Source organism: Rhinatrema bivittatum, chromosome 2 (assembly GCF_901001135.1).
Source record: "Rhinatrema bivittatum chromosome 2, aRhiBiv1.1, whole genome shotgun sequence".
Lineage (NCBI taxonomy): Eukaryota > Metazoa > Chordata > Amphibia > Gymnophiona > Rhinatrematidae > Rhinatrema > Rhinatrema bivittatum.
The window spans coordinates 160,946,288-160,973,482 of NC_042616.1; the positions used below are offsets into that span (position 1 = coordinate 160,946,288).

At 40.7% G+C, this 27,195-nt stretch overlaps 1 protein-coding gene across 1 annotated transcript in view; it reads right to left on the minus strand.

Annotated features, from left to right (window-relative positions):
• Positions 1-27,195, minus strand: part of ITGA8 (integrin subunit alpha 8) — a 560,404-nt gene that overhangs the window by 221,017 nt on the left and 312,192 nt on the right. Inside the window, exons 18-21 of the mRNA XM_029588821.1 lie at positions 17,047-17,184; positions 16,588-16,655; positions 13,700-13,847; positions 4,373-4,465 (exon numbers count right to left, since the gene is read on the minus strand). Of these exons, the coding sequence (XP_029444681.1) occupies positions 4,373-4,465; positions 13,700-13,847; positions 16,588-16,655; positions 17,047-17,184 (447 nt within the window). The remainder of the gene's footprint in view (positions 1-4,372; positions 4,466-13,699; positions 13,848-16,587; positions 16,656-17,046; positions 17,185-27,195) is intronic.

The following is a 27,195-nucleotide window of genomic DNA, read 5'->3' on the forward strand; positions in this document are numbered from 1 at the left end:
TTCCCTTTTTCACCTGGAATTTCTATCCATAAAGATTAAACACTGCATTTTGTTTTCTGCAGAACTTTAATCCTGTTTGACTCAATGCTTTCTAACATATAGTGCCACCCTTCTACCTGATTGATCCATCCTATCATTTTGAAATAATTTGTACCCTATCACATTGTCCCATTGGTTATTCTCCTTCCACCAGGTATCTGATATGCCAATTATATCTACTTCTTCATCCAGTACTATACATGCTAACTCTCCCATCTTATTTTTTTAGACTTATAGCATTTGTATATAGACATTTCAAAGTATCTTTTTTTTATATTAACAATCGCTCATCAGTTGACAGGGATAATTTGGAATCTTTTTGTACTTTACTTAAAGACACCTGGTCTACTTTGGCATTTATTGGAACCTCTCTACTGAGATGTCATATTTTCCCTGTTCTCTTAGTGCCATTTAAAGATACATTATTCTGAACCAAGTGCTTCTGAGTGACAGTTGGCTTTCCCCTATCATCTAGTTTAAAAGTTGAGCTATCTCCTTTTTAAAGGTTAGTGCCAGCAGCCTTTTTCCACTCTGGTTAAGGTGGAGCTCATCCTTTCAGAAAAGCCCCCCTTCCCCAAAATGAAGCCCAGTTCCTAACAAACCTAAAACCCTCTTTCCTGCACCATTGCTTCATCCATGCATTGAGACTCTGGAGCTCTGCCTGCCTCTGGGGTCCTGCATGTAGAACAGGGAACATTTCTGAGAATGCTACCCTGGAGGTTCTGGATTTCAGCTTTCTACCTAAAACCCTAAATTTGGCTTCCAGAACCTCTCTCCTGCACTTTCCTATGTCATTACCCACATGTACCAAGACAGCCAGCTCCTCCCCAGCATCATCTAAAATCCTATCAATGTGATGTGTGCGATCCGCCACCTTCGCACCAGGCAGGCAAGTTATCAAGTGATCCTCATATCCACCAGCTACCCAGCTATCAACCTTTCTAATAATCCTAACAGTTAAAACCAGCTGTCCATCTTAAATGACATTTTTTTCCACAAAGTATATAGTGTTACTGTAAGGAATTATACACGTTTAATATATGAGCACAAATATATATTGTATATGTATTACAGATATATATCTATCAGACACACACACACATACAAAGTACATAAACAAATTGAACACTAATGTATTGAACTATTCAAGTGATATTACCCTAATTATTTTTTACACTTTTTTAATAAACATTGAATCAAACATTTTTATAGAAAGCAATGTTTTAGACAGCCATAAAACCTCTACATCATACACTAATAAACTATATTAAAATTTACGGGCCAAGATGGCGGCGGCGTAGCAGCTCCGATCAGACGCTTTCCGGATTTCTTACACTTGCTTGTTTCTTCGTCTGAAAACATCCGAAAATGCCCCCGAAAAGGAAAGGTCGGGTTCGCGTGTATCCTGCAGCGTTACCCCTGCCGCCCGGACAGCGTACGATAGCAGAGCTGACTGCAAACTATTCAAAATTGGAGGCGACATGCTCCGCGGAGGTTGCCACGGGAGGAGCCGTGGCAGACCCAGGAGAAACCACACTGAGTCCTCCAGACCCCAGGATGCCTCCAGTGCTGGTCCCCAGAGACTCCTCGAGCCTGGTGAGTGCTTTATCGATCCCTATCGGGGAATTGGGTACAGCAGCAGGAACCACCGCGGGGAGTGGGAGAGAAAATGCAGGCCTGGAGGAGACAGGAGAAGGGACGGCAGGAATGCAGGGGGCAAGCTTGAATTTGGACTTTGTTCCCACAATGAGTGCCTTTAATGGTGAAGATTTCTTTAAATTTGAGCCCGAAGCAGGAAATGCTTTATTCCCTAAACCTGAGGTTGTATCCATGGACGCTCTCTGGGAGCTGATAACCAAAATGGGGATGGCATTATATAAAGTAGCTCAACAACAATTAAATGTGACCCAGAAAATTGGAGGTTTTACCCAGGAATATAATGCAAAATACTTAGAACATCAACAAAAGATTATCAGGCTGGAAGAGCAAGTAAAGAAGTCTCAGGAATTGCAAGCAGCTATGTTGAAAGATCGTATCGCCATTAATAGGAAATTGGAACAGCTTGAAAATAAATCAAGGAATTTAAACCTTAGGTTTATAAATTTCCCTAAGGTTATGGGCGAACAACCGAGAGTAACTTTGAGGAAATACATGGTGGAAATTTTGAAGATAGCACCTGAAAATATTCCAGCTTTGAACAAGGTGTATTTCATGCCTCATGTAAGGCCTAGAGGAGAAAAAGCTGCTCCAGAGCTTGATCTTGCTAACTTAACAACTTTTCTGGAGACTTCTATGCCAGAAGTAATAGAGAGATCTACTCTCTTAGTTTCTTTTATTTTTTCTCAAGACCTCAGTCTGGTAATGAGGAATTACTTTTCAAATATGAGAGCAGAATTCATGGGTAAATCAGTGCAGGTCTTCCCAGATTTGGCACAGGCTACCCAGGAGAGAAGGCGAGGGTTCCTATCAATGAGACAGGAAGCCCGCTTGATGGGGGCAAGCTTTGTACTCAGGTATCCTTGTCGATGTATATTAAAGCTAGACAATGTTACTTATGTTTTCTTTGTACCTGAACAAATGAAAGAATTATTAGAGAATAGGAAAAGATTGCCTTGTAATCCCCCAGTTCAGGATGCTTCAAATGTGGAGTCATAGAAAAGGAAGAATAGTTGTTATTGACCGTTAAGCTTTTTTCTGTAGTAAGAATTTCCTAAGAATATCTCCTCTTTTATTTCTGGCTGTACACCCTCTGTTATATATTTCAGGTCAAGATATTTGAAAATGTTATTCTTCTTAATGTAACTGTAAAGTTGCAAAAATGGAGAAAGTTATGTTTCTTTGTTTCTGTACAAAGTGATAATCCTTTGTAAATTTTGTTTAAACTAATAAAAAAAAAATGTACATATCCGATTCATCTGAAAGAATCCACTCAGTCAAGAAGATATATTCAGACCGCTTTTTAAGACATGTCCAACATCAATGTCCTTTCAATGATAAAGGGGTTTTATGTTGGGAAAACACTCAATCCCTTTTACTTCTTCATTGTAGCATCTCAAAATCAGAGTCAGGAAAGTTTCATTGTAAAAATGGATGGGATCTGAATGTTTTTCAGCATAGAACGTATTGAACCCCATTACCATTGAAAAGGACATTGATGTTGGACATGTTTTATAGAGTGGTCTGAATATATCTCCTGAATTGAGTGGATTTTAGATGGATCAGATGATGTAGAGGTTTTACAGCTGTCTAAAACATTGTTTTCTATAAAACATTTAAAAAGTGTTTAAAAATAATAAGGGTAATATCACTTGACTATTTCAACACCCTTTATGTACTTTTATTAATACACAAACACTGAAAACTTTAAATCGGCCTTAGGTTATTGTGTGGGGTTCATGAATTGAGATGTATTTCAGGTATATTGTCTCTGAGGTGGTATTATACTTGTTTAAACATTTTCGCTATAATAGGTGTGTATTGTTGATGGTATGGTGATTTGCTCTTTTTTTGACTGCAGTAAGCCAATATTTTACTAGAAATGTTGTTGGGTGACTGGCGTGCTAATAGTATGAATGTGTAGTGTGAATGGTTGGAAATTTTTTAAACCAAATAATATGTGGTTATTTATTTTTTAATTATTGTTTTTAATTTACTGATAAGAATAAATGAAGATATTCTCAAAATGTTTATTAGAAGAGCATTGAAAAGGTTTTTCTATATAATTTTGGAATTAATGTTTTTGGATAAGGGTCCTTTATATATCAAATGGATACATATTTATACTGCAGAGTCTAATTCTGTACTGCATCTACTGGTCCATGCTAGCAAAGGATAAAAAGATATCAAACATATATTCTATATTTCTGTGATTCATTTATCCTTAATTTATATTTAGTTTAAAGTGCATTGTTCTACATACCCACCCTGCGCACAGTGTGAGAACAGTTCATACTAGGCCCACCAAAAAAGGTAACTAATATATTCTATTGCTTTAAAATTATTTGCGCAAGAAGAATGTGGAATAGTCGAACAACAAAGAGAGGAGGAGATCTAAAATATTACAGTCAGAGGCATTAATCTTTTAGGGCTAGTTTTCTCAAAGGGATTCTTCCTAAGCCACAGAATGAATGAATGAAGACCTTTACTTTTGTGTGCAGTAATTAATCATCATGCAATACATAGCTTTATTTTATAACACCAATTTCCTGCCTGTAGAAAGCTCTGTGTTTTAGCAACTGCTTCTTTAGGCACACAATGCTAATAGGGATCTCCATTAGCTGCCCTTTAAATTCAATTAGATAAAAATCAGTAAATCCATTAGGGTTTCTCTTACATTTGTTCCAGCCACCATGGGGTTTCCAAGGTCGCACACCACCACCCTGGTTACATTTTCCACTATGTAATCACAGCTCAGGCTGCGCAGCCCCTACAAAAAAAAAGAATGGCAACATGGAGCTCAAAGTTCAGGGTTAATTATATTCCAAGGGAAAAATGATACTTCCCTTGACTTACATTTCTCTAGTTTCTAACACCTGCATGTGCATGCATTATATTGTGTTGCATGAGGAATGAAACAGTGACCGTTAACTAATCTAAAAGCTGGTACAAGCACCTTAAGAGAGAAGCAAGCTGATTACACATTTACAGGTGAATTTTCAGAGGAGTTACGCGTGTAAATGTAGCATCCTATCGTAGCAATATTTTAGTCTTTTATGCATTTAAAGTGCACTTACACATGTAAATCCTTCGGACATTCAATGACATACACCGTAGCAATTTTCAAAAGCCCTCTTACATGTTTAAAACCCAGTTTTATGTGTACAAATGCTTTTGAAAAGAGGCCCGGAATGAACAGTTATTTAAAATATCTTTGCTTCTTCTCAAAAAAGGTATAGTCCACAGATCCAACACATCAATCACTGCAACAGATATATTATTCTTATGCTGTCTAAGTAATGATGACTGATGAGCAGGACAGTAGATAGTAGTAAATATTCAGGCCCAAGATGGCACTGACGGTTTCTAATCTACTTTGGCAGTAATAAACAGAAAATGCCTGATCCAGCGGTAGTTATTATTTTTTGTATGTAAACATTTTTATTATGGCAAGTAGGAATAAGAAGACAGAACAAAACTCCAGCAACATACAATGGAGTAATCAACAGTACAGGTGCCATAATTTTATACAAAGTATATAACCCCTCAAACCCTTCCCACCCTAACCCTGCAACTGATGCCTGTCATCACAAGACAATATCAGAGAAGAAGAAAGTGGAGAAAACTTAAGAAAAACACAAGAGAGAACACAAGAAATGGGATGTGCTATAGAGAGAGAGGAAAAAGAAAAAAAAATGCATAAGTACAAAAATACATACATGGCATAGGAAGAATAAGTACGTCAGCTCTACATATATAGAAAAGAGCGAAGAAAACACAGTAATAATTGACAAGCTGTGTTATACTGAACCGCATCCAAAACAATCACTGAGAAATGAGGAAGTTAGCTAGCTGTGTGTCATTGGTCAGCCAGCCACTGCTTGTATGGTGCCCAAATTTTTTGAAAGGGGCCCAAGCGGTCGTGATGGACTGCAGTGAGATGACCTAGTTGGTAATATGTATGTAACTTGTGCTGTATTTGAGAGAGACTGGGGACAGATCCCTTCTTCCAATGGGAGGCAAGTTCTACCCTGGCCGCAATAAAAACGTGTTGCCCAAATCGGTAGTTATTATTTTAACCTGTTCATTTTGTATGACAGAAATAATGTGCTCAAGACCAAGAAAGGAGGTAAAAAGACCTCTCTTTTTGCTAGCCAAAGAGTGGTGAAGATGGTGTTTCTTGTAGGTGGCACCCCTTTAGCCCTGGGACTGCTAAGGGTTTATAGAGTTGCTCAGACTTACCATCTGGGAAGAAACAATTAAAAGGAAAAGAACATAAAACAAAAACCCTTAACTTTGCAAAATAATCATAATGCCAATTTTACTTTTCACAACAAAAGAACAGGTTATTGGGGAAAATCAGCATTTGCTTGTCATTACACTCCTGACCTGTGTCCTGGCCAATGCTTTACTGGATTTATAATTAAATCTGTTGTAGCAAATATCTGGCCTTAAGAAAATGAGCTATCTACTAGTAATGCATCATTAAAAAATATTAAACTGATTTTTGATACCTAGCCTAATCTTATTAAATAATGTTTAATATCACATCTGTCTAAATAGTAGTATTGTAACAAATCCATCAGTGAAGCTGGGATACAAATGGTCTGGTGTACAAAATTATTCCCCATACGCCCAAAATGAGGCAAAACATTTCATAAATCATGCCTAAAGTTATTATAGATCTATGCAAAAAGAAACTTTTCTATGGTATCTCTGCTTTTGCAATGATTTGTGGATACAATAATAAGAAATATTAGACATAAATTTACAAGTTCCATATGAACCAAAGAAAACTGAATACTAAAACTGTGACAAGTAGCAAAGAAAATACCAGTACTAACAGGAACCAAAGTAAAACAAGGGACTTACTTAAATATATTGAAATTTGTGGCCTTGGAAAGCCAGTTTAAGATAAAATCCTTATGTTCAATGGGGTCCTGGATTAGCAAGCATGTACATGGTACATATTAAAAGTAAAATAATTCCCCAGATTAATGGAGAAGAGGGAACAGGAAAGGGGCAGATGCTGAGGAAAAGAGGCAAGGAGCAGATGGGGAAGTCAAGGAAGTAATGGAAGGTTGACGGAAGCGCAGAGTCAAGTCAAGTCTCTGATGTAGTGACGTAGGCTGCCCCGAGGAGCAGGGAGTGTAAAGTCACTGGTGTAATGACTTAGAGACTGCCCCGAGTAGCGGGGAAGTGTAGAGTCAAAGTCTCTGGTGAAATATTTATTATTTATTTATTTATTTAATTTCTTTTCCTATACCGATGCTCAAGACTAGGTCTTATCGTACCGGTTTACAATGTAACTGAGGGGAAACCAATTAACATCAAGGTAGAAAGTAAAGTTACATTAAACAGGGAGCATAAAACCTGGGCAATGGAAGACAGTACAGAGTTTAAACTAAGAAACAATTAGAGAGAGATAAATATATAAATCAACAAAAACTGTAAGATACAAAAACATAGGTTTATCCTAGGCAGTTATTAGCCTGGTATGTCCAGAGGGAGAAGGAAAGGGTGAGGTTGGGTGGGGGGAAGGGATTGGGGAGGGGTGGGGGAGTGAGAGTCAGTGATGGTTGAGGAGATCCTTCAGCGGTAGGCTTCTGCGAAAAGCCAGGTTTTCAATTTCTTTCTGAAAGTTGAATGGCATTGTTCTTGGCGTAAGTCTTGTGGAAGTGAATTCCAATGTAGTGGACCTGCTGTTGAAAGAGCTCGCTTGTGAATAGTGTTGTGGACCGATGATTTGTTGGGGGGGGCCTTGAGCGAACCTTTGTAGGCAGTTCTGATCGGTCTTGCGGAAGTATGTAATTCAAGTGGGAAGGTGAGTTGGAGAGTGGATTGCTGGTAGACTGATTTGTGGATGATGGTGAGAGCCTTGAAAAGTATTCTATATTGGATGGGCAGCCAGTGTAGAATTTTTAGTATTGGTGTGATATGGTCCTTGCGACGAGTGTTTGTAAGGATCCTAGCCGCTGCGTTTTGCAGCATCTGAAGAGGTTTGGTGGACGAAGCGGGCAGACCAAGTAATAGAGCATTACAATAGTCGATCTTTGAAAACAGTATGGCTTGAAGCACCGAACGGAAATCCTTGAAGTGTAAGAGCGGTCTAAGTTGCTTCAGGACCTGTAGCTTGAAGAAGCATTCTTTGGTTGTGGCGTTAATGAATTTTTTGAAATTCATTCTAGAGTCAAGGGTGGCCCCAAGATCTCTGACCTGGTTTGCTAATGGGATGCTAGCATTATTTGCGAGGGGGTTGTTGTCACAAGGGGAGATAACCAGTAGTTCCGTTTTGGAAGTATTTAGGACCAAATTGAGACTCGAGAGCAGAAGGTTGATGGCGTGTAAGCAGTTGTTCCAGAAATTTAGAGTAGAGATGGGGTCTGAGATGGGGATTATGATTTGTACATCGTCCGCGTATATAAAGTGGGTGAGATTGAGACTATTGAGTAGCTGGCATAAAGGGAGTAGATATATATTGAACAGGGTAGGGGAAAGAGACGAACCCTGAGGTACACCTTGGTTTGATGGAATGGAGTGAGATTCTTTGTCATTTATTTTGACTTTGTAGTGTCTGTTGTTCAGAAAGGATGTGAACCAGAGCAGTGCAGAGCCGGATATGCCTATTTCCATTAAGCGGTTAATGAGGATATTGTGGTTTACCGTGTCGAACGCGGCAGAGATGTCGAGAAGGGCTAGCAGGTAAGATTGTCCCTTGTCAAGGCCCATCAGGATGTTGTCCGTTAGAGAAAGAAGGAGGGATTCTGTGTTTAGGCGTTTCCTGAATCCGAATTGAGAGGGGTAGAGAATATTGTGGGAGTCAAGGTAGTCTGTGAGTCGGATGTTGACAAGCTTTTCCATTAGCTTGGCTATAAAAGGTAGGTTTGCAATGGGGCGGAAGTTTGCAGGGTCGGCTGGGTCCAGGTTGGGTTTTTTAAGTAAGGGTTTAAGTGAAGCAATTTTTAAGGAGTCCGGGACCGATCCTTGATTGAGGGAGCAATTTATGATGTCTGCCAGCGGTTTAGCAATGGTGTTAGGGATGGTGAGAAGTAGTTTGGTCGGTATTTGGTCCAGAGGATGAGTGGAAGGTTTCATTTTCTTGATTATTGATTCAATTTCCAGGGAGGATGTCTGTTCAAGAATTTCTAGTGACGGTCTGTGGATATTTGGTGGAGGGTTATTAGTTGCGAGGCTTAATGGTTGCGAAGGGTTTGGAGCCATGTTAGTTGAAGCCAGGGGGGCAAGAAGGTTTTTGATTTTGTTATCAAAAAAGATAGCCAACTCTGTAGATTTGTTCTGGGCTTCTTCTTCTGGGATGGTGAGAGGCATAGGTGTGGTAAGGGCAGCTACATATGAGAACAGAGTTTTAGGGTCATATAAGAAGCCGTGTATTTTTTTGGCGTAGAAATCTCATTTGGTGCGGGTAATGGATGTCCTATAGTAGCTCATTGCAGTTTTGTACGAAGCAAGTGAGGAAGGGGAGGAATCTTTCCGCCAGCGTTGTTCTTTGTGTTGTAGATCCTGTTTGAGTTTCCTTAGTTTTCTTGTTCGTGCGGGCTGGGTTGATAACTTTTGTTGTTACAGGGCAAATTCTGTTAGCTACTGAGTGTGTAATAGTTTGCCAGGAGTTCATAGCGGTATCCGCATCTGAGAAGTCCAGTTTAATTAGTTCTTCGGCCAGGCTGTTGTTGAGAGTGTCCATGGAACAGGGTTTCCTGAACTGGATCGAGGATTTAGTAACAATAGGGGTCAATTTTTGTTTTATATATAATTTTGTAGTTATCATCGAGTGATCTGACCAGGGGATGGGAGAGCAGGAAGGAGGGGTGATGGGCGAGATGGTTTCGTTAGTGAATATCAGGTCAAGCGTGTGGCCTGCCTTGTGTGTGGGGTTGTTTATAATTTGTTTGAATCCCATAGCCTGGAGAGAAAGGAGAAGAGCTTCGCAATTAGATGATAGGGTAGGGGAGTCAACATGGATGTTGAAATCTCCTAAGATAATAGCCGGTGAGTTAGTGTTGATGTGTTTGGCTATGGTTTCGATGAGTGGAGAAGGGTCGGATTCTAGGAGCCCCGGGGGGGCGTAAATAAGGCAGACTTGAAGCTGGGAGGATTTGAATAGTCCGATTTCTAATTTGGTCGTCGATTTGAAGGCTTGTTGGGACAGTCTCAGTTCTTTTTTTGCTATTAACATTATTCCACCCCCTCTTTTTTTAGGTCTGGGGATAGAGAAGATGTCATATTGTTGTGTTGGCAACTGGTTAATAATGGCGGTGTCTGTGTTTTTTAGCCATGTTTCTGTAATGGCACAGATGTCCGGTTGGGTGTCCAGGAGGAGGTCGTTGAGCAAATGAGATTTTTTTGAGAGTGACTGGGAGTTGAAAAGGGTTAAGGTGATTAGAGATAATCCTAGGAATTGTGTTAGAGGGGAGATCATGATTGGAATCAGGGATCTCTTTGATCGTGGATTGAGCACGGGTGTATTCGCTCTGTGGGTGAGTAGGTGAGGGATGATCTGAATGGGGAAAGTTTGTAGCATGCTGTCTTTTTACGAAGAAATTGCAGGTGGATAAGATTGTTGGATGACTACTGGGTGTTGGAGTGGCTTGATGAGTGCTAGATGCTGGATTGACTGGAAGAATGCTGGATGCTGGGGTGACTAGAAGATTGCTAGAGGGATGGTGGAGTGACTGGACGAATGCTGGTTGCTGGAGTGACTGGATGAGTGCTGCTGGAGACTGGATGAGTGCTGCTGGAGACTGAATGCTGGGGTGACTAGAAGATTGCTAGAGGGATGGTGGAGTGACTGGACGAATGCTGGTTGCTGGAGTGACTGGATGAGTGCTGCTGGAGACTGGATAAGAGCTGCTGGAGACTGGATGAGTGCTGCTGGAGACTGAATGCTGGGGTGACTAGAAGATTGCTAGAGGGATGGTGGAGTGACTGGACAAATGCTGGTTGCTGGAGTGACTGGATGAGTGCTGCTGGAGACTGGATGAGTGCTGCTGGAGGCTGAATGTGCTGCTGGAGACTGGATGAGTGCTGCTGGAGACTGGATGTGCTGCTGGAGGCTGAATGTGCTGCTGGAGACTGGATGAGTGCTGCTGGAGACTGGATGTGCTGCTGGAGGCTGAATGAGTGCTGCTGGAGACTGGATGTGCTGCTGGAGGCTGAATGAGTGCTGCTGGAGTGGCTAATTAGTTTTAGTTTCGTTTTAGGTATCTTTGTTCTTTGCCCCCCGTCTCTCCTGCACGTCTCACCTCGAGTGTCTGGTGAGCAGGCTTTTGCCCCGGATGGGCCGCGCCGATCGCGCAAGCCTCGGCAGGGAGGAGGAGGAAGCGGTTGGGTGCAGGTGGGCGCCGGGATGTAGGCCGCCGAAATGATATATATGGCAATAGATTCTTCCGCGGGTATGGCTCGGGACTTCCTCGGGGCTGTACGAAGGGGCGAAACAAAGGGGCTTGCCCCTTTGTTGCGCTCCTTCGGCGCGCGACGCCGGACGTAATGCTGATTTAAAGCCCCTCAGGGCTGGCTCCTATTGGTGGAGCTGGATCGGGGGCGGGGCTCCCTTTCGGCGCAGTTTTTGTATTGTTTAGATGCGTCTTTAGGTTTTTAAAAGATGCAATCTTTACTTATCTGTCTTTTGCCGCGTTATCGTCGCCGGGTTCCCCCGGGTGGGGAGAGTGAAGCCCAGACCTTCCCCCGGCGGGGCTCGGCGCCGGTTGCGCAGGCCTTCCCCGATCGTGGCAGATGAAGAGGAGGAAATGGCGCCGGACGTAATGCTGATTTAAAGCCCCTCAGGGCTGGCTCCTATTGGTGGAGCTGGATCGGGGGCGGGGCTCCCTTTCGGCACGGTTTTTGTATTGTTTAGATGCGTCTTTAGGTTTTTAAAAGATGAGCGGGGTAGCGTAGAGTCAAAGTCTCCAGTGTGGTAAGGTAGAGACTGCCCTGAGGAGTGGGGAAGCGTAGAGATGGGATCTCTGAACGGCAGTGCTGAGGCAACCCTGAGGAGCGGAGAAGCGAGACGGCAGGATCTCTGGTGAGGAGAGCAGGAACCATCCCGAGGAGCGGGGAAGCACAAGCAGGCCCCGAGGAGTGGGTACCCGAGCCAGAGTATAGATCAGCTGGTAGAGATCCAAGGCAGGAACCACGGGTCCAGAGAGACAGGAACAAGCACCAGTGAGGCGAAGGAGCTCGTTGCCAAGTCAGTTTGCATAGGCCAAAGGAGGTGCTTAAGTATCCCGTTAATGATGTCATCAGTCGGGGACGGCCCAGAGGTTCCCGCCAATGGTCCTTTAAATAGAGAACAGATGGCATACGCACGCGCCTAGGAAGGCCTGGAGTCGGAGCGTGGGCTGGCGGCATCCCAGCCGCCATGTGGAACAAGGAAGACCAGGGACAATGTGGCGACAATGGCTGGCCAGAGCCGCGAGCTCCCCTGGAATGGAGGGCCAGGCATGGCAGGATGTGAGTTGGGTCGGCCGTGGCCGCCCGTGTCCGAGGGTCATAACAATTTATCATTATTTTTTTCCCTTAAGTTATTATTATTTTTTGTGTATTACTCTGTTTTCAAATTTCAATTTTTTATTTGGTTTTATTCTTTGTTATTGTCATATTTTATGTATTTTCTAAGTAATGGTTTTGTCTGTTTTACTGTAACCTGCTATATACATATATATTTATAAAACAGATAGGAAATACTCGCTTTCAATACATTACATGTATTTGCATGGGACCCTATATACACTTGTATGTTTGGGGGTGGAATTATGATTAATCTATACTCATCTCATACACACAGGTTATAAAATACTAATATAGATCTCTGTACAACCATACACATGCATATATTGGGCTGTGTGAAGTTTGAAAGTTACCCTAACACTGGTTCTCTTTAGACAACCAAGTTTTTCTTCATCAGTTAAATTTTAAGGCCCAATTTCAAACTTGTTTTCCCATAGATGAGAAAATGATATCTAACAAAGTTCTTTTCTTTTAATCAGAACTGTTTATCTTTCTGACACCATGGGGTCAAATGTACTAAGTAATTTTCCCATAGTCCCAAAATGGAGAAATTCATTTAGTACATCTGGTCCCATGAGAGAATACAAGAGCTCAGCAAACAACAAAACAGTAAAGCAACCAAGCATGACAACTGTAAAGATTTGTTGGATTTATCCAGCCTGTTACAAGTGCGCTGTATGCTGCATCTTAAAACAGAAGACAAATAGAGAATTTACAGCAATGTTTTGTTTTCTATGTGATTTTTAGAATAATAGTTTTAAATGATTTAAGTGAGCCTTTACTTTTCTTATTGTCTGTGCTTTTTAATCAAAACCTCCCATATGAATTCCCATCTCAATCCAACTGCAGAACTGATTGGAAGATTACTACTATATATAAAAAAAAAAAATCTTCAGTACAAATTTCACCTCAATTAAAAACAATTCCCTTAGTAAAAGAAAATTGGCTTGGTACCTCCCTAGTGCTTTCTTTATGTCCCAGATTTACTGAGAGAGAGAGAGAAATTAGAAAAAGAACACAACAATTAATGTTGTAATAAATGATAACACATGCATCCATACTAAGCAACATGTCCTTTCATTTAAGTGCAGAATAAATGAAATGCATCAGTTCATTTAATGGATAAATGCTATCTTTGCTGTAAACCTTCCACCAACTCCCTAACCGCCCCCCCCCACCAAAAAAACCAACAACCTCTCTTAACATGATCAAGACAAGAGCTGAGTAATTTTAGAATATGGCAATACAAATGAATTTGGTAAATTTCCTCCAATATCCTTTCCATCATATCCTAGGATTTTATATCTCACTGTGGATGATAATGAACAATATCTTGACAGGAAGTATTTTCATAGACCTACAGTCCTCTAGGTACTTATTTTAGCCACTTGTGCTTTTGTCTATGCCTCCACTACATGATATATTTCTGCCTGTCTGAAACTCCTCAAGCTTATTATGGTAAGTACTTTGGTACAATTACCTCAATGTTGCGTTCATCGCCCACATAATCTGCTTCCTGGGGCATCTGTATTTGCAGTTCAGCTTCATAAGCTCCTTCTCCTTCATTCTTTGCATTTACTATAATCATGATATGGTCTTCTTCTCCAATAATTAGCTGATGCTTATCTCTACAAAAGATCATTTTTATAATTAAGACAAAATTAGATATAAGACTTGTAAGGTACTCAACATTTTTTTTTTGTTTGTTTTTAAGGAATGAGCCAGTTTACAAGATCTTAGTGATCTTTGATCTGAGGGTGTGAGCCCTGTGGCACAGCTGAGTTTGCAAGGAGCCCAAACCTGGTTATTTCAGCCCTGTATCACAGGTCTCAGCTCCTGCAGGCTGGAACCAAGAGTCACTGTGGACTCAGCACCCTGAGCTTCTGAGCTCCCAGGCAGCCTACACTGTTGTGGAATAGTGTCCATGGCATTGTATCTCAACAAAAACACAGTTCCCTTTACAAGTGGGTTGGGGGACTTTTTTTTTTTTGGTCTAGGATCATTTAAATTTCATAACCACAGCCATGTTTTGCAATCCAAAAATGTAACTAATCTGAAAAACTCCCATCTCTCCAGCTTGTAGGTGACTCTGATTGTATATTTCATTTCATCTCTATATATTAACATGTTTTGTTGTTATAGATTCACATACAAATCAAATTATCCTTCTTCAGTCCATCAGCTGAGTCCTGACATGCAGGTAAAGAGACAATTTACACAGCAAAGTCTACATCTCTGGTATACAACTTAGTTCAGTTCTCCTCAACATATGTTTTAATAAAACCAGGTTTTGAATCCTAGGGGTCTATGTACTAAAGGGTATTAGTGTTAACATCTGTAATAATGCACTACTAGCATTATTTATTTTCATTTGTGTTAGTGTTCCCATGTGGTAACATAATGTGCATTTAAATGTCCTCTCTTTCCCGCAAAAGGTATGCTATTAGCCTCATTAGGTATTAGCATTGAATAACAACACCCCTATTTAATGTGGGCCACTTAACGCAGAAACGTTAACCTCAGAAGATGTAGTTAAATTTATGTGCTGTGGCCAGCATTAACACGTGCCACTGGATTTCCACAAATGTAATTCACTGGGCCTTCCCAGCCTCCTGGATCCCTCTACCCATCTCTCCCTGGATCTAAGAAGGGCCTCAGCTGTGCAGACACTATTTGGAATTTGGTGCCATAACCAGCAGGAAGGAAACCAGTTTCCTTCAGCCAACACAGATTCAGAGGCACCTAAAAACATATAAATGGGAAAGTAGGAGTAGATAATGGGTTTTGTGACTCTGAGGAGGGCTGGGTGGTTTCAGGAAGGGATTCCCTTTCACTGTGGGCTGTTCAGTGTAGGGGAAAATTAATATGTAGATTGCAGTCAGTTCTTTAATGTGGCCATGGTAATGCTACCATGTTCTGCATATTATTAGTTTTATATATTTTGTCTTAAAGCCCAGTCTAATGTCAGCATTATATACTGTGTCTCAAAGCCAGCATTAAAAACAGCAGATAATGTGCAATACCATGCCAGTTTTAATGCTGGTTAATACACAGACCCCTTAGAGGCATGTATGATTGCAAATAGTGGCAAACATATACAAACAATAAACAGTCAAATTTAAGTTTTGTGCAAAAGTAGGTAAAAATTAAAAGTGCACAGATTTTGCGAATAATTTTGCTTGCACTATTTCAAAACTGTAAAGCAAACTGAATTGCAAGCATTTTGTACTTTTATTATTGATTTTTTTATCCAGAGCTTAAATTTGATCCTTAGACACATTTATTCTGTATTACTCTTCCTTCTTCTCTTCCAGGGCTTCCCAAACCTGTCATGGGGAACACACAGCCAATCAGGTTTATTTAATTAATTAATTAATTTAACATTTTTTTTGTATACCGCTTCTTCATAAAAGAATATTAAGGTGGTTTCCAATAAAACATACATAATAAAATAAAGTCAAAACATTGCAAAAATTAATATAGCATAAAATAAAGGTAATACATACGAGCAAAAGGTTTTCAGGATATCCATAATGAATATACATGAGATAAATTTGCCTACACTGAGTATCCATGGCATGCAAATTTATCTCATGCATATTCATTATGGATATTCTGGAAACCAGATTGGCTGTGGGGTTCCCAGGACAGGTTTGGGAAATCCTGCTCTATTCCCTTCTCCTAATGGCTTTTCAAAGGAAGCCAGTCCAGAATGCATAGTATATCTAGCACATACACATCTCCCAAACTGGTGAATCTGTTTGGGTAGTTCTGGATTTGCAGATAAGGAAAGCACTTTCTGTAGTCTAGGTTTATCATTTGTAAACATTTCGAATGCTGAATTTTTATGGAAAAATGACATACAACTCATGAAAGATTTCTCATATTCTATATTTATAACACACTGGGTTTGATTTACCAAGCATTTCTCCACTCCCTCCCCTCCCCACCCAGTTACAGAATGGGAAAAATCCTGGATAAATCAAACCTATTTCTTTGGATTGAGAGATGAATTGATCACTGATGGTTTCAGTTGTACAGCATTTTAATTTTAGCTGGGTATAGGGAAATAATCTCTTGCAAAGCAGCAGATAGTTTCTGTATTGACAAAATATTTTTTTATTTTCCCCTCCAAGAGAAAATGACATTATAGTCAGAATCTCCAAATTAAATACTTGTCTTTTCATACCAGTCACAAAGTACTAAGAAATTGCAGAGCCAGAAGTTAAAAGTAAGATGCCGAAGTTTCTTATTGCACAGCTTACATAATATGCCAATTATAACAGGAGGTTTCTTCAAGAGCATTTATTTTATTGAATGCCTGCATTCTATTAGATACTACACATACGTTTATTTGTTTAAACTTACGATTTAGCTGAAAGTTTCAAATCAGGAATGCACATGTTGTCGTCACCGCAATCCACCAGAATATATGCCTACATCGGTAAAAACATAAATCAAAGCACTGCAACAAAGCACTGTGGAGGAAAAACGTGACTCTCATCCTTTTTTTCATCTTATAAATATCTGGAAATGCAGCAGATTATACAAACATACTGTAGATTTCTGAAATATCTTCAAAACAAGAATGAGTTTTACCAGGCTACATTTGATGGGCAACCTTAAACATCGCAGCTCTGGGAATGCTTTATACATAGCAAAATACTATACATTGTTTCTGCTAAACACTTGTTATTAATTAAGCCTTCGTACATGAAAAGAAAGGGATATATTATCACCGTAGAAGATTGTTTTAAGAAATATGTTACACTCAAAAAGTCCCTGGGTTTAAATGCAAGAAATAAAGAAATCCATCTGCATCTATACCTGCTCTCGAATAATGGTTTCCCCATAACGGTTAAGTATTGGTTTCAAAGACATTCCATCTGAAGAAGCATTTTCATCCAGACTGTAATTCAAACTAACACCAATTGGTGTTAACTTATCTCGAAATTCTGATTCGTCCTATGGTAAAATGAACACACCGTCATACGAGAATGACTAAGTCTTTATTTCCCATTAAACTACTGCCATATAAAATAATTACAGAAAATAATTATCCTGGAAACATATTATGGAACAGTGTGGTTTTAAGGATAGAGAAATGAACTACGAGTCAGATTAAAGTCTAGAACATGAGTTTGAGTCCTTTCTAATACTGATTCACTCTCTCCAATACATATGGTCAGCACTGGCGCTCTAGAGCAGCAAACAAGTCTGGATTTTTGAATACTGTTACAAGTTCACTGACACAAGGCCGGGACAACCCAGGCATCTCTCTGGTAAGATCCGCTACTCCAAGACACAAAAAGGCACACTTACATCCTGAGTCAATGCAATTGTAGATTCCAGAAGTAGGTTTATTATGTGCTCAATTAAGCTTCAGAAATCAATGCAGTAGAGATGATACATGCAGTAGATATAGAAAAGCAATAGTAATAATGATAATACAGTTTGATACTTTCCTTTACTGTTGTTTAAATGGCCCAGGAAAGCAGCATGGCTCTGCCACTTCTGGAAGTTCAGGAAGAGAAAGGGAAACGGGGGGAGATCTCTCTTTTGTGCTTTTGTTATTTATATCCTTTTTTGTCTGCACATCTGAAACCTTTTTTTGAGAGACATTTGCAATCTCCCAAAACATAGCCCAGAATGAGATACAGAATGTTTTCTCTTGTGACTAATTCCCTCACCACAGAACCTGTACATCTGTTGTTTACCTCTCCCTTTCCCACACTTGCTTCACAGTCTCATGAGAGAATACTGAGGCCTACCTTATGAATACATCCTATACATTATATAATTCATCTTATATCACTGGGTTACAATTTGCTCAACTATAACTGGGCAAGAGTAGTATTGCCCAGTCTCCTTTGTCTCTCAAAGACTTTTTTGGTCATAGTATTAGATATATACTGCCAAGCAATTCACCTTAAAAGTGACTGAATTTGTTGTTTTGATACACTATATGGCCAAATGTACTGAAAGTTAAGTGTGAATGCAAAAAACATAAATTAATAATTGAAATTTATTTATTTATTTATTTATTTATTTATTTATTTATTTATTTCTATACCGGCTTTCACGACCAGAGGTTGCATCAAGTCGGTTTACATTTAACAAGTCGTGCAATGAACATAGAACTAGGGTAATTGAACTGGTGCAGAAAATAATAGTTACAATGAACAAGGAATATTAAGAAATGAATATTATTGTCACATAAAATTTGTTCAGACTTTAGATGTCAGTTGTAATTTGTTTTCCTAACACATGATTGGGTTGTTTTTTTATGTCCAGTATAATTATGACCATCATCATCATGGAAGTCTTTTAAAATTTGTGAAATTAAATACCACTGGTTTCAAAGTTAACTGCTCCACTTAAGTGCTGCTTGGATGTTACCATATGGTTTCAAGAAATATTTAGAAGCTCTGTTCCTTAAAAAAAAAAAAAAATAAAATCCCTCCTCTGTTCAGGGCTCATTAATTTGACTCACTTGTCATAATGCACTCCAATTGTGCAAGTCATACACTTTTAAGTGATTGACAGTAAAGTACTATAAGGTAAATTAATTTCTTTTTTCATGTAACATGAATCTATTTGTGAGATGTGTGGCAATCAGCCTGTGCCCATTCATTTAAGAAACGGATGTCACCTTAATTTACACTGGGCATTATTCAATTTATTTTTATGTATAAGTAGTAACCAGGTTGTTGTTTTTTTCACAGAGAAAAACAAAATGGGGCATGGGATACAGCTGCAGAAGCAGTCAGTGTTCAAGATGATTCATATACCCATAGCTGCCCATTTGAATCTGATATAATCCTCCTTCCTCAAATTGGCTTTTATTATTTAATAAAATATTTCAAAAATGGTTAGGCCAATAAATATTGATGTGCTGAAAACTAGGAGAGGGTGGTGGACGCCTGGAATGCCCTTCCGGAGGATGTGGTGAAGACCAGAACTGTGAAGGACTTCAAAGGGGCGTGGGATAAACACTGTGGATCCATAAAGTCAAGAGGCCGCCAATGAAGAGTGGGTGACTCGCCAGAATGACAGCTACTGCCTGGAGACAATACCCTTATTCAATAAACATACACATGCTTACTGTGACTCCAACATCGCTCTAAGCTTCAACAGCAAGAGGAAATGTGGAAAAATGGATTTACACTCACAAAGAGGGGAGTAGCTGGCTTGTTAAGGCGGTTACTACCCCAAACCAAATAAGCCTGATACTTCACCTTCAATGCATATACAGCATAGTTCTCTGCTTCAACGGCAGGGGAGAAGGAAAAAGGGTTCGCACTCACAAAGCGGGGAGTAGCTGGCTTGTTACGGCGGTTACTACCCCAAACCAAATGTGTCTGATACTTCACTTTCGATGCATATCCAGCATGGCTCTCTGCTTCAACGGCATGGGAGAAGACTGATACATCACACATTTCCAGCATAGCTCCCTGCTTCAACAGCAGGGGAGAAGAAAAACAACCATTAAGGACTGTATAACATAGTCTGGGTAAAACAAATAAGCATGGGTGTAGCTTGCTTATTGCGGCGGTTACTACCCCTACTACCCCTAACTAATCAAGCTAGATATTTCAATGGTGGGGGTGGAAGGGAAATAGAACCAAGAGCTAAGAGAAACAGATAAGAATGAGAGAAAAAATGTGTGAAGCTTGCTGGGCAGACTGGATGGGCCGTTTGGTCTTCTTCTGCCGTCATTTCTATGTTTCTATGTTTCTATCTTTAGATCTTGGGAACAGGAAGTTCCACCCAGAATGTAAGAAGCCTATTTTTTAGGAGATGTCCATCAATAAATAATAATCTAAAAAAACCCACCATCTGAGTCCTCATGTTCTCCTGACTTTTCCTGAAGAGTTCATGTAGATGTAACACCAAATGAAAAAGTTATTGGGGAAGGGGGGGGGGGGGAGTAGTGAGGTGGCACATACTCAGAAACATAGCAGTCTCATAAACCTTCTTTTCCTTTGGAAAGCAGGTTTTTTAATTTTTTTGATGGGAGCTTAGGTATACAGGTCCAAAAGGAGAAATAGATTGAAACAACAACAAAATAAAATACAGGCTAAAAATATGCATTTTATATTGCGAACAGCACAGAAAAATTTTATTCATTTTGGGGCAGATTTTAAAACCTAGGCGCGCGGCCTACATTCGTGCGCACTACCCGGCACACACAAATGAACGCCTGATTTTATAACATGCGTGCGCAGCCGTCTCCATCACCCTAGGGACCCACCTACGTCCTGTTGGATGGCAGAACCTAAGGGCACTATCTGTGGGGGAGGAGGCTGGAATAGGCAAAGCTCCCATCTGTCCCGCCACAGGGCACGTTCATCAGCTGCCGGCGAAGGCCTTGTAGCTTCACCTATGAGACCGCATCAATTATGCTGCAGAATAAAGGGCTCACTCCCATGCCGATCATTACAGATTGCTGAGGCCATGAGCCTGGCAGAGTCATCCCAGGCCTCTGCCATTGCTGGACTAGCTAACCAGCAAAAACATCAGCAAGACCAATTGAATACAATGGGCAGTTGCCTCCAGGGTATGGACGCCTGTCCAGCTCTTCCAGTTAAGGCTCCAGCTTCTCCGGTATGGCCTGCTACCTCCATACTTCACCTGCCTCTGCCTCCAAGGTATGAAGGGGATCCCATCAAATGTAGAGGCTTCCTGAATCAGTGACAGATGCAATCTGAATTGCAAGCACCTCTCTTCCCGTCTGATTGCATCAAGATTACCTACATCCTTGTCCTTGTTGGGCAACTCCACCCTAGCCTGGGCCTCACCACTCTGGGAGAGACACAACCTACTTCTGGGGAATTTGTACCACTTTTCTGAGATTATTCCACATAATATTTAATGAGCTCAGTCATGTGCCATCCATGGCCACTGAGCTTCTTCAGATCAGGCAAGGCTCCTGCTCCATTGGAGAGTACATGGTTCATTTTCATACACTGGCATCTGAACTGCAATGGGGCATTGATAGCCTTATAGCTATCTTCAGGCAAGGACTGGCAGAACATATCAAAGATGAGCTGGCCGGGATCTACCTGATACATTGGCAGGGCTAATCTGTTTGTTTATATGCCTGGATCTTAGATTTCGAGAAAGGGCTCGAGAGAGGGACGTAGTCTGGCATTCCATCTGTCTTGCCCTCAGTTTCCAGTGCCCAGTAGTTTCCAGTCACCTCCTGAGTTGAGGCCAGTAGAAGAAGAGCTTATGCAAATAGATCACCTCACGTTTTTCATGGAGGAGAAACAGAGGTAGCAGCACCTCAACATGTGCTCATAATGTGCTTCATTAGGGCATTTTGCAAGTCGTTGCCTGGCCAGACCAGGAAGGTCCAGGACTTAGGTCTGGTGGGAGAGGCCACCTAGGAAGACCATGCACCTTTCCAAAGATTCTAGCACAACAGCTCTCATTTGGGGACACCCTTGGTGATACCCAAGTCTTCCTTGATACCGGTGCTGGAGGCAGCTTCATTCACGAGTCCTTTGCCCTTCACTATGGGAACCTAAGAGTTTCCTTTGCCAATCTGCTCACAATCTCATCAGTTCATGGAGAACCTTTGCTGGGACGTGTCACAAGAACCACTGTTCTGCTCACTATGCAGACAGATATCCTGCATGGAAAGCAGATCAGTTTATATGTCTTATACAAGGTAGTAAATGCAGTCATTTTAGGTCTACCTTGATTCATGCTTCATCAACCCTCACATTGATTGGGGCATGCTACAAGTCTCCAAATGGAGCTCCCACTGCCATGAACAATGTCCTGCTAAGATTTCGCCCATTGTGCACCTTGCCTGGAGAGTTACCCCAGATCTTCCAGATCTGCCACTGCAGTATGCAGAGTACACAGATGTCTTTAGCAAACAGCAGGCAGAAGTCCTGCCACCACATTGCTCTTACAACTGTCCAATTTATTTGGTCCAGGGAAGGTGTCACCCAGGGATACAGTTTACCCACTTTCCACACCCGAAACAGAGGCTATGTCCAAATATATCAAAGAAAATCTGGACAGAGGTTTCATTTACCCTTTTTCATCACCTGCCAGAGCCAACTTCTTTTTCATGGGGAAAAAAGATGGTTTGCTACACCCTTGCATCGACTACCGAGGGCTTAATGCAACACCAAGAAGAAATGATATCCTCTCTCACTGATCACAGAATTCTTTGACTGCCTCAGAAGAGCACAACTATTTATCAAGTTTGACCTTTGGGTCAAACCTGATTAGGATCCTTGAGGTGGACAAATATATGACTGCTTTTAACACTAGAGATGTCTGGTGATGCTCTCTGGATTATGCAACACCCCTGCGATCTTTCAGTTTATGGTTAATGAGATATTTCGGGACTTGTTCTACTCTCATGTGGTGGTGCATTTGGACAATATCCTAATATTTCCAAAATCCTTTCAAGAACATCAAGGTCATGTAATGCAAGTTCTCCAGAAGCTCTGAGAGTACCACCTGTATTCAAAGTTGGAAAAATGTACTTTTGAATAACATTTCTCAGCAAGGCCTACATATAGACCTGGACAAACTGAAAACCACCCGGATTGCCCCAGCCTGTGGGCCTCAAAGCTTTACAGTGCTTCCTTGGATTCATGAACTATTACTGACAATTCATTCACAGCTACTCTACACTGGCTGCACCTCTCAACCATCCTCATTAAAAACAGGTCTGATACCAAGAATTGGAACAACAGTGCAATTCAGGCATTTCACCATGACTCGTGCCTGCACCACCCAGACCCCTCAAAGCCATTCATACTGGAGGGTAGGGGCTGCCCTCTTACAGCACAACAACCATGGCAAACTAGTGACCTGCTCCTATTTCTCTAAAAAATGTACTCCCACAGAGAGAAATTACACTATTGGGGATCGCGAGCTGCTAGCCATGAAGCTAGCTTTAGATGAATGGTGACATCTGTTAGAAGGGGCCAGACATACTGTGACCATTTACATGGCCACAAAAATCTGGAACACCTGGTACAAGCACAATGACTGAACATGCAGCAAACCCACTGGTCACTATTCTTCAACCAGTTTAACTTTGAACTGTGATATCCACCAGCCTTTTCCCCTGAGGCACAATGCCAAATGGTTACACTGGTCAGCCTCAGGCGGCATAACTCTTAATAATCTTCTCATGGAGATCACTGTCTAAGGGCCTCATTTTCAAAGCACTTTACCGCGTGCGATAAATTCGCGTTAACCGCAGTGGTAGCGCGGCTGCTATCGCGGATTTTAACTACAACTTCGCGTTATGGACTGCGCTACGGAAAAGGATTATCGCCATCCACGGTAGTTTTGAGAGAGAGAGAGAGAGAGAGAGAGAGAGAGAGAGAGAGAGAGAGAGAGAGAGAGAGAGAGAGAGAGAGAGAGAGAGAGAGAGAGAGACTTACTATAGTGCCTATGCCCTACATAGGTATTTGAATCCCTATGGGAGGGCTACCTACTAACTCGGGGTGGGGATTAGGTATGAGCGTCGGGGGTTGGGGGCCACTTTTGCATTCCACATGAGACCTACGGACAGAACAGTGGTCTCTAGTGCAGATTTGCTGGCCGTCGGAGTGAGGACGCTCACACCAAGAAGTGGTTTGGGCAACGTTCTCTCCACCTAGCTTGATGGACACTCTACCTGGGCAACAACATGCTAGGTGGAGAAAATGTTGGCCAAATCTCCGCTTGGAGTGAGCGTCCTCACTCCGACGGCCAGCAAATCTGCACTAGAGACCACTGTTCTGTCCGTAGGTCTCATGTGGAATGCAAAAGTGGCCCCCAACCCCCGACGCTCATACCTAATCCCCACCCCGAGTTAGTAGGTAGCCCTCCCATAGGGATTCAAATACCTATGTAGGGCATAGGCACTATAGTAAGGCTTGCTCGCTCTCTCTCTCTCTCTCTCTCTCTCTCTCTCTCTCTCTCTCTCTCTCTCTCTCTCTCTCTCTCTCTCTCTCTCTCTCTCTCTCTCTCTCTCTCTCTCTCTCCTGCAACAGGCTGTCTGGGACTATCTCCAAAAAGTGCCAAATATCATGCACCGTGATAAAACCCTGAAAGAATCATCGTGCAGTGGGAAAACATCACGTGCGGCGCTAATGTTTTCGCGAATGGCGAAAACATCGCCGCACATGATGTTTCCCCACTGCACGAAAGAAGCCTCATTTGCATTGGTAACGCCCCCTAATGCGTTACCAATGCGATATTGGAAAATAAGGCCCTAAATTTGAATGCGCACACAGTTCCTTCCTACTTTTCCTCTAATGTTTCCTTCCTCTAGCAGACTATTCTAAAGACTCGCCACTCTCTGAGGGTAGGATCTTCCTTTGATCCTACCCTCATTGAGCATATTTTTTGTGAAGTAAAAATTGGATATATATTTAAAACAAAATTTCACCCCCAACTTGTTTTATGTAGCATTGTTTTTCTGTAGATAGAACAGTCCTTATTCTTTAATACTTAAACAGAAAATCAATATAGAGCAAAGAGACAATACAAGATGAAAGGAAAGGATTTGTTTCATTAAGTACAATTATGTGAATGCAACCTTACTCCACTCAATTATGTTTAGTATTAGAGAACTATGGAGAAAAACTGAGGTGAAAATCCTTTATGCTACTATCAATTGATTTCACTGCAGAACAGTTACATAAATGTATTATAATATGATAGCATTAACACTATTAATAATCATTGCTATATCAGAAACCTATCTACAGAGACAGTAATTTTTAAAGTCCTAGGGGTGGGGAGAAAGCAGGGAAATGAAGCAGGAGTGTAGTTTTGATTGTACAAAACTGTGTGTGGTGGTGTGTGCTGAAAAATTACCCACAGAGAAAGCAAGTGCAAATTTCTGATGATAATTTTTTGTCGGGCAACATCAAACAAAAGGACCCACGTAAAAGGTATCCCCGGGGTTTGCACCTAGGAACACAGTTTTGATTATTTATCCTTAAATGACTACAAATCTATCAAGCTATTCTAGTGACATCATAACAACAAATCATGTGGGCTATTTGAAACTGAAAACATTTCAATCTAATACTCTCTGAACACAGCTTTAGAGAGATTTGGCAAACTCATCATTCAGAGTGCCAATAAATTAAAAAATAAAAAAGTATAAAGTCTTGGAGCCTAGCAGACTATATCTAGCAATTAGTGATGGGAAGAACCTTGTAGTATGGTTTGGGTTCTTATATGTGATGAATTCTTGGCTAGTTTTGATTACATTTGGAAAAGCATTGGTTTTTTTGGTTTGATTTCTAAATAAAGTAGGCCTGAAGAAAAAATGATTAAACCACATAAATTTAAGACAATCAGATTTTACTACTAAATCTACCCAGTAAAATTTGATAATTATAGTACTCTTCCCAGTGAAATATTTTCTCTAAATTAAGATTAACCCCATAATAATCACTAAAAATGTCTAAGTTAAATTAACTTATAGAATTTTAAGGAAGTATCTCAGTATTCTCACACAGAGGTCAGTACACTAAGCATAAAACAGTTTCTTGCACTATTGTTGAAATAACAAATATTTTTCTGCAGGAACTCAATCAAATAAAGTTTAGCAGGAAAATCACACATGTAGTTTTTTTTTCTTTAAAGCAAAAACTCATTGAGATGTAGTTAAAGATTTTGCTAAATCAGTTAGCGGCGTAGCCAGAATTCCATTTTTTGCGAGGGACCTACTAGTTGTATTCTTATTGATAAATAATACCATATACTGCACTCTACCATGGCTTTCTTAGTAGTTTGCAACAGCCATTATGCATCATGCATGAAACTTTAAAACATTTTACCTCAATTACTTCAAGCACTTACCAGCATTAAAAATTCCTTATTAATCTGTATTAATTTATTTTATATTTATTGCAGTTAACAAATGCACAAGTATATCATGTAAAAGGAAAGAAAATACAAACTCCTGCAAAGAAAGAGATATCTAGAACTTTGCCATACCATACAGTCACAGCACTGACTTTCAGGATACAATAACAGCAACCTTATGAAAAAGCAGCAATGCAAATACTACACCAGGCCCTAGATTAGAACATTAATACATCACCCATTGGAATAACAAAACAATCTGGACAACTACAGAGAAACTACATGCAAGCAGAATTCAGTCACACACACACAAATCAGAACAGAGACAGACCCTTACCTAATATAGAAATAAGAGACTACAAATTAGAAACAGAAACATGCAGACAAAACCAAAATAGAAAGACTGAACTAGATGCTGAACAGTGGAATACTGAAGAGAGAGCAAAATACAGAAATTTAAGAAATGTACATTCCCAAAGATGGAATATTCAAATTGCTAAAATCTCAAAATAATTAATTTTTACCTTTGTTTTCTGATCTTTGTATTTTTCTAATCAGTTGGTCCTGGTCTCTTTTTCCCATTTTCTCTTGTTGCTCATTACCTAATTCCTTTTCATTGTATCTCTTCTCCTACTGTCTTCTTCCTTTCCTCCCTCACACACACACACACACACACACACACTTTCTCTCACAGACTCCCTCACACATATAAGGTATCACTCTCTTACCCCCCTCCCAGGTTCTCATTTTTATGCACACATAGAGCCAAACTCAAGCTCACATTCTTATACACACACACACACACACACACACACAAATGCACCCCCAGGCTCCCATTCTCACCCACATATACACATTCAAGCTACCATCTCACCCCAACACATATCCATGCTCCCATTCTCACCCACATACACACATTCAAGCTGCCATTCTCACCCACACATACACCCATTCAAGCTGCCATGCTCACCCACACATACAAACATTCAAGCTGCCATTCTCACCCACACATACACACATTCAAGCTGCCATTCTCACCCACACACATGCTGGGCCTTTTCATTAGGCACAAGCTGCACAACCAAAGTCCTACTTCTGCCAGCTTAGGGATGGGATCCTGCAGCGACC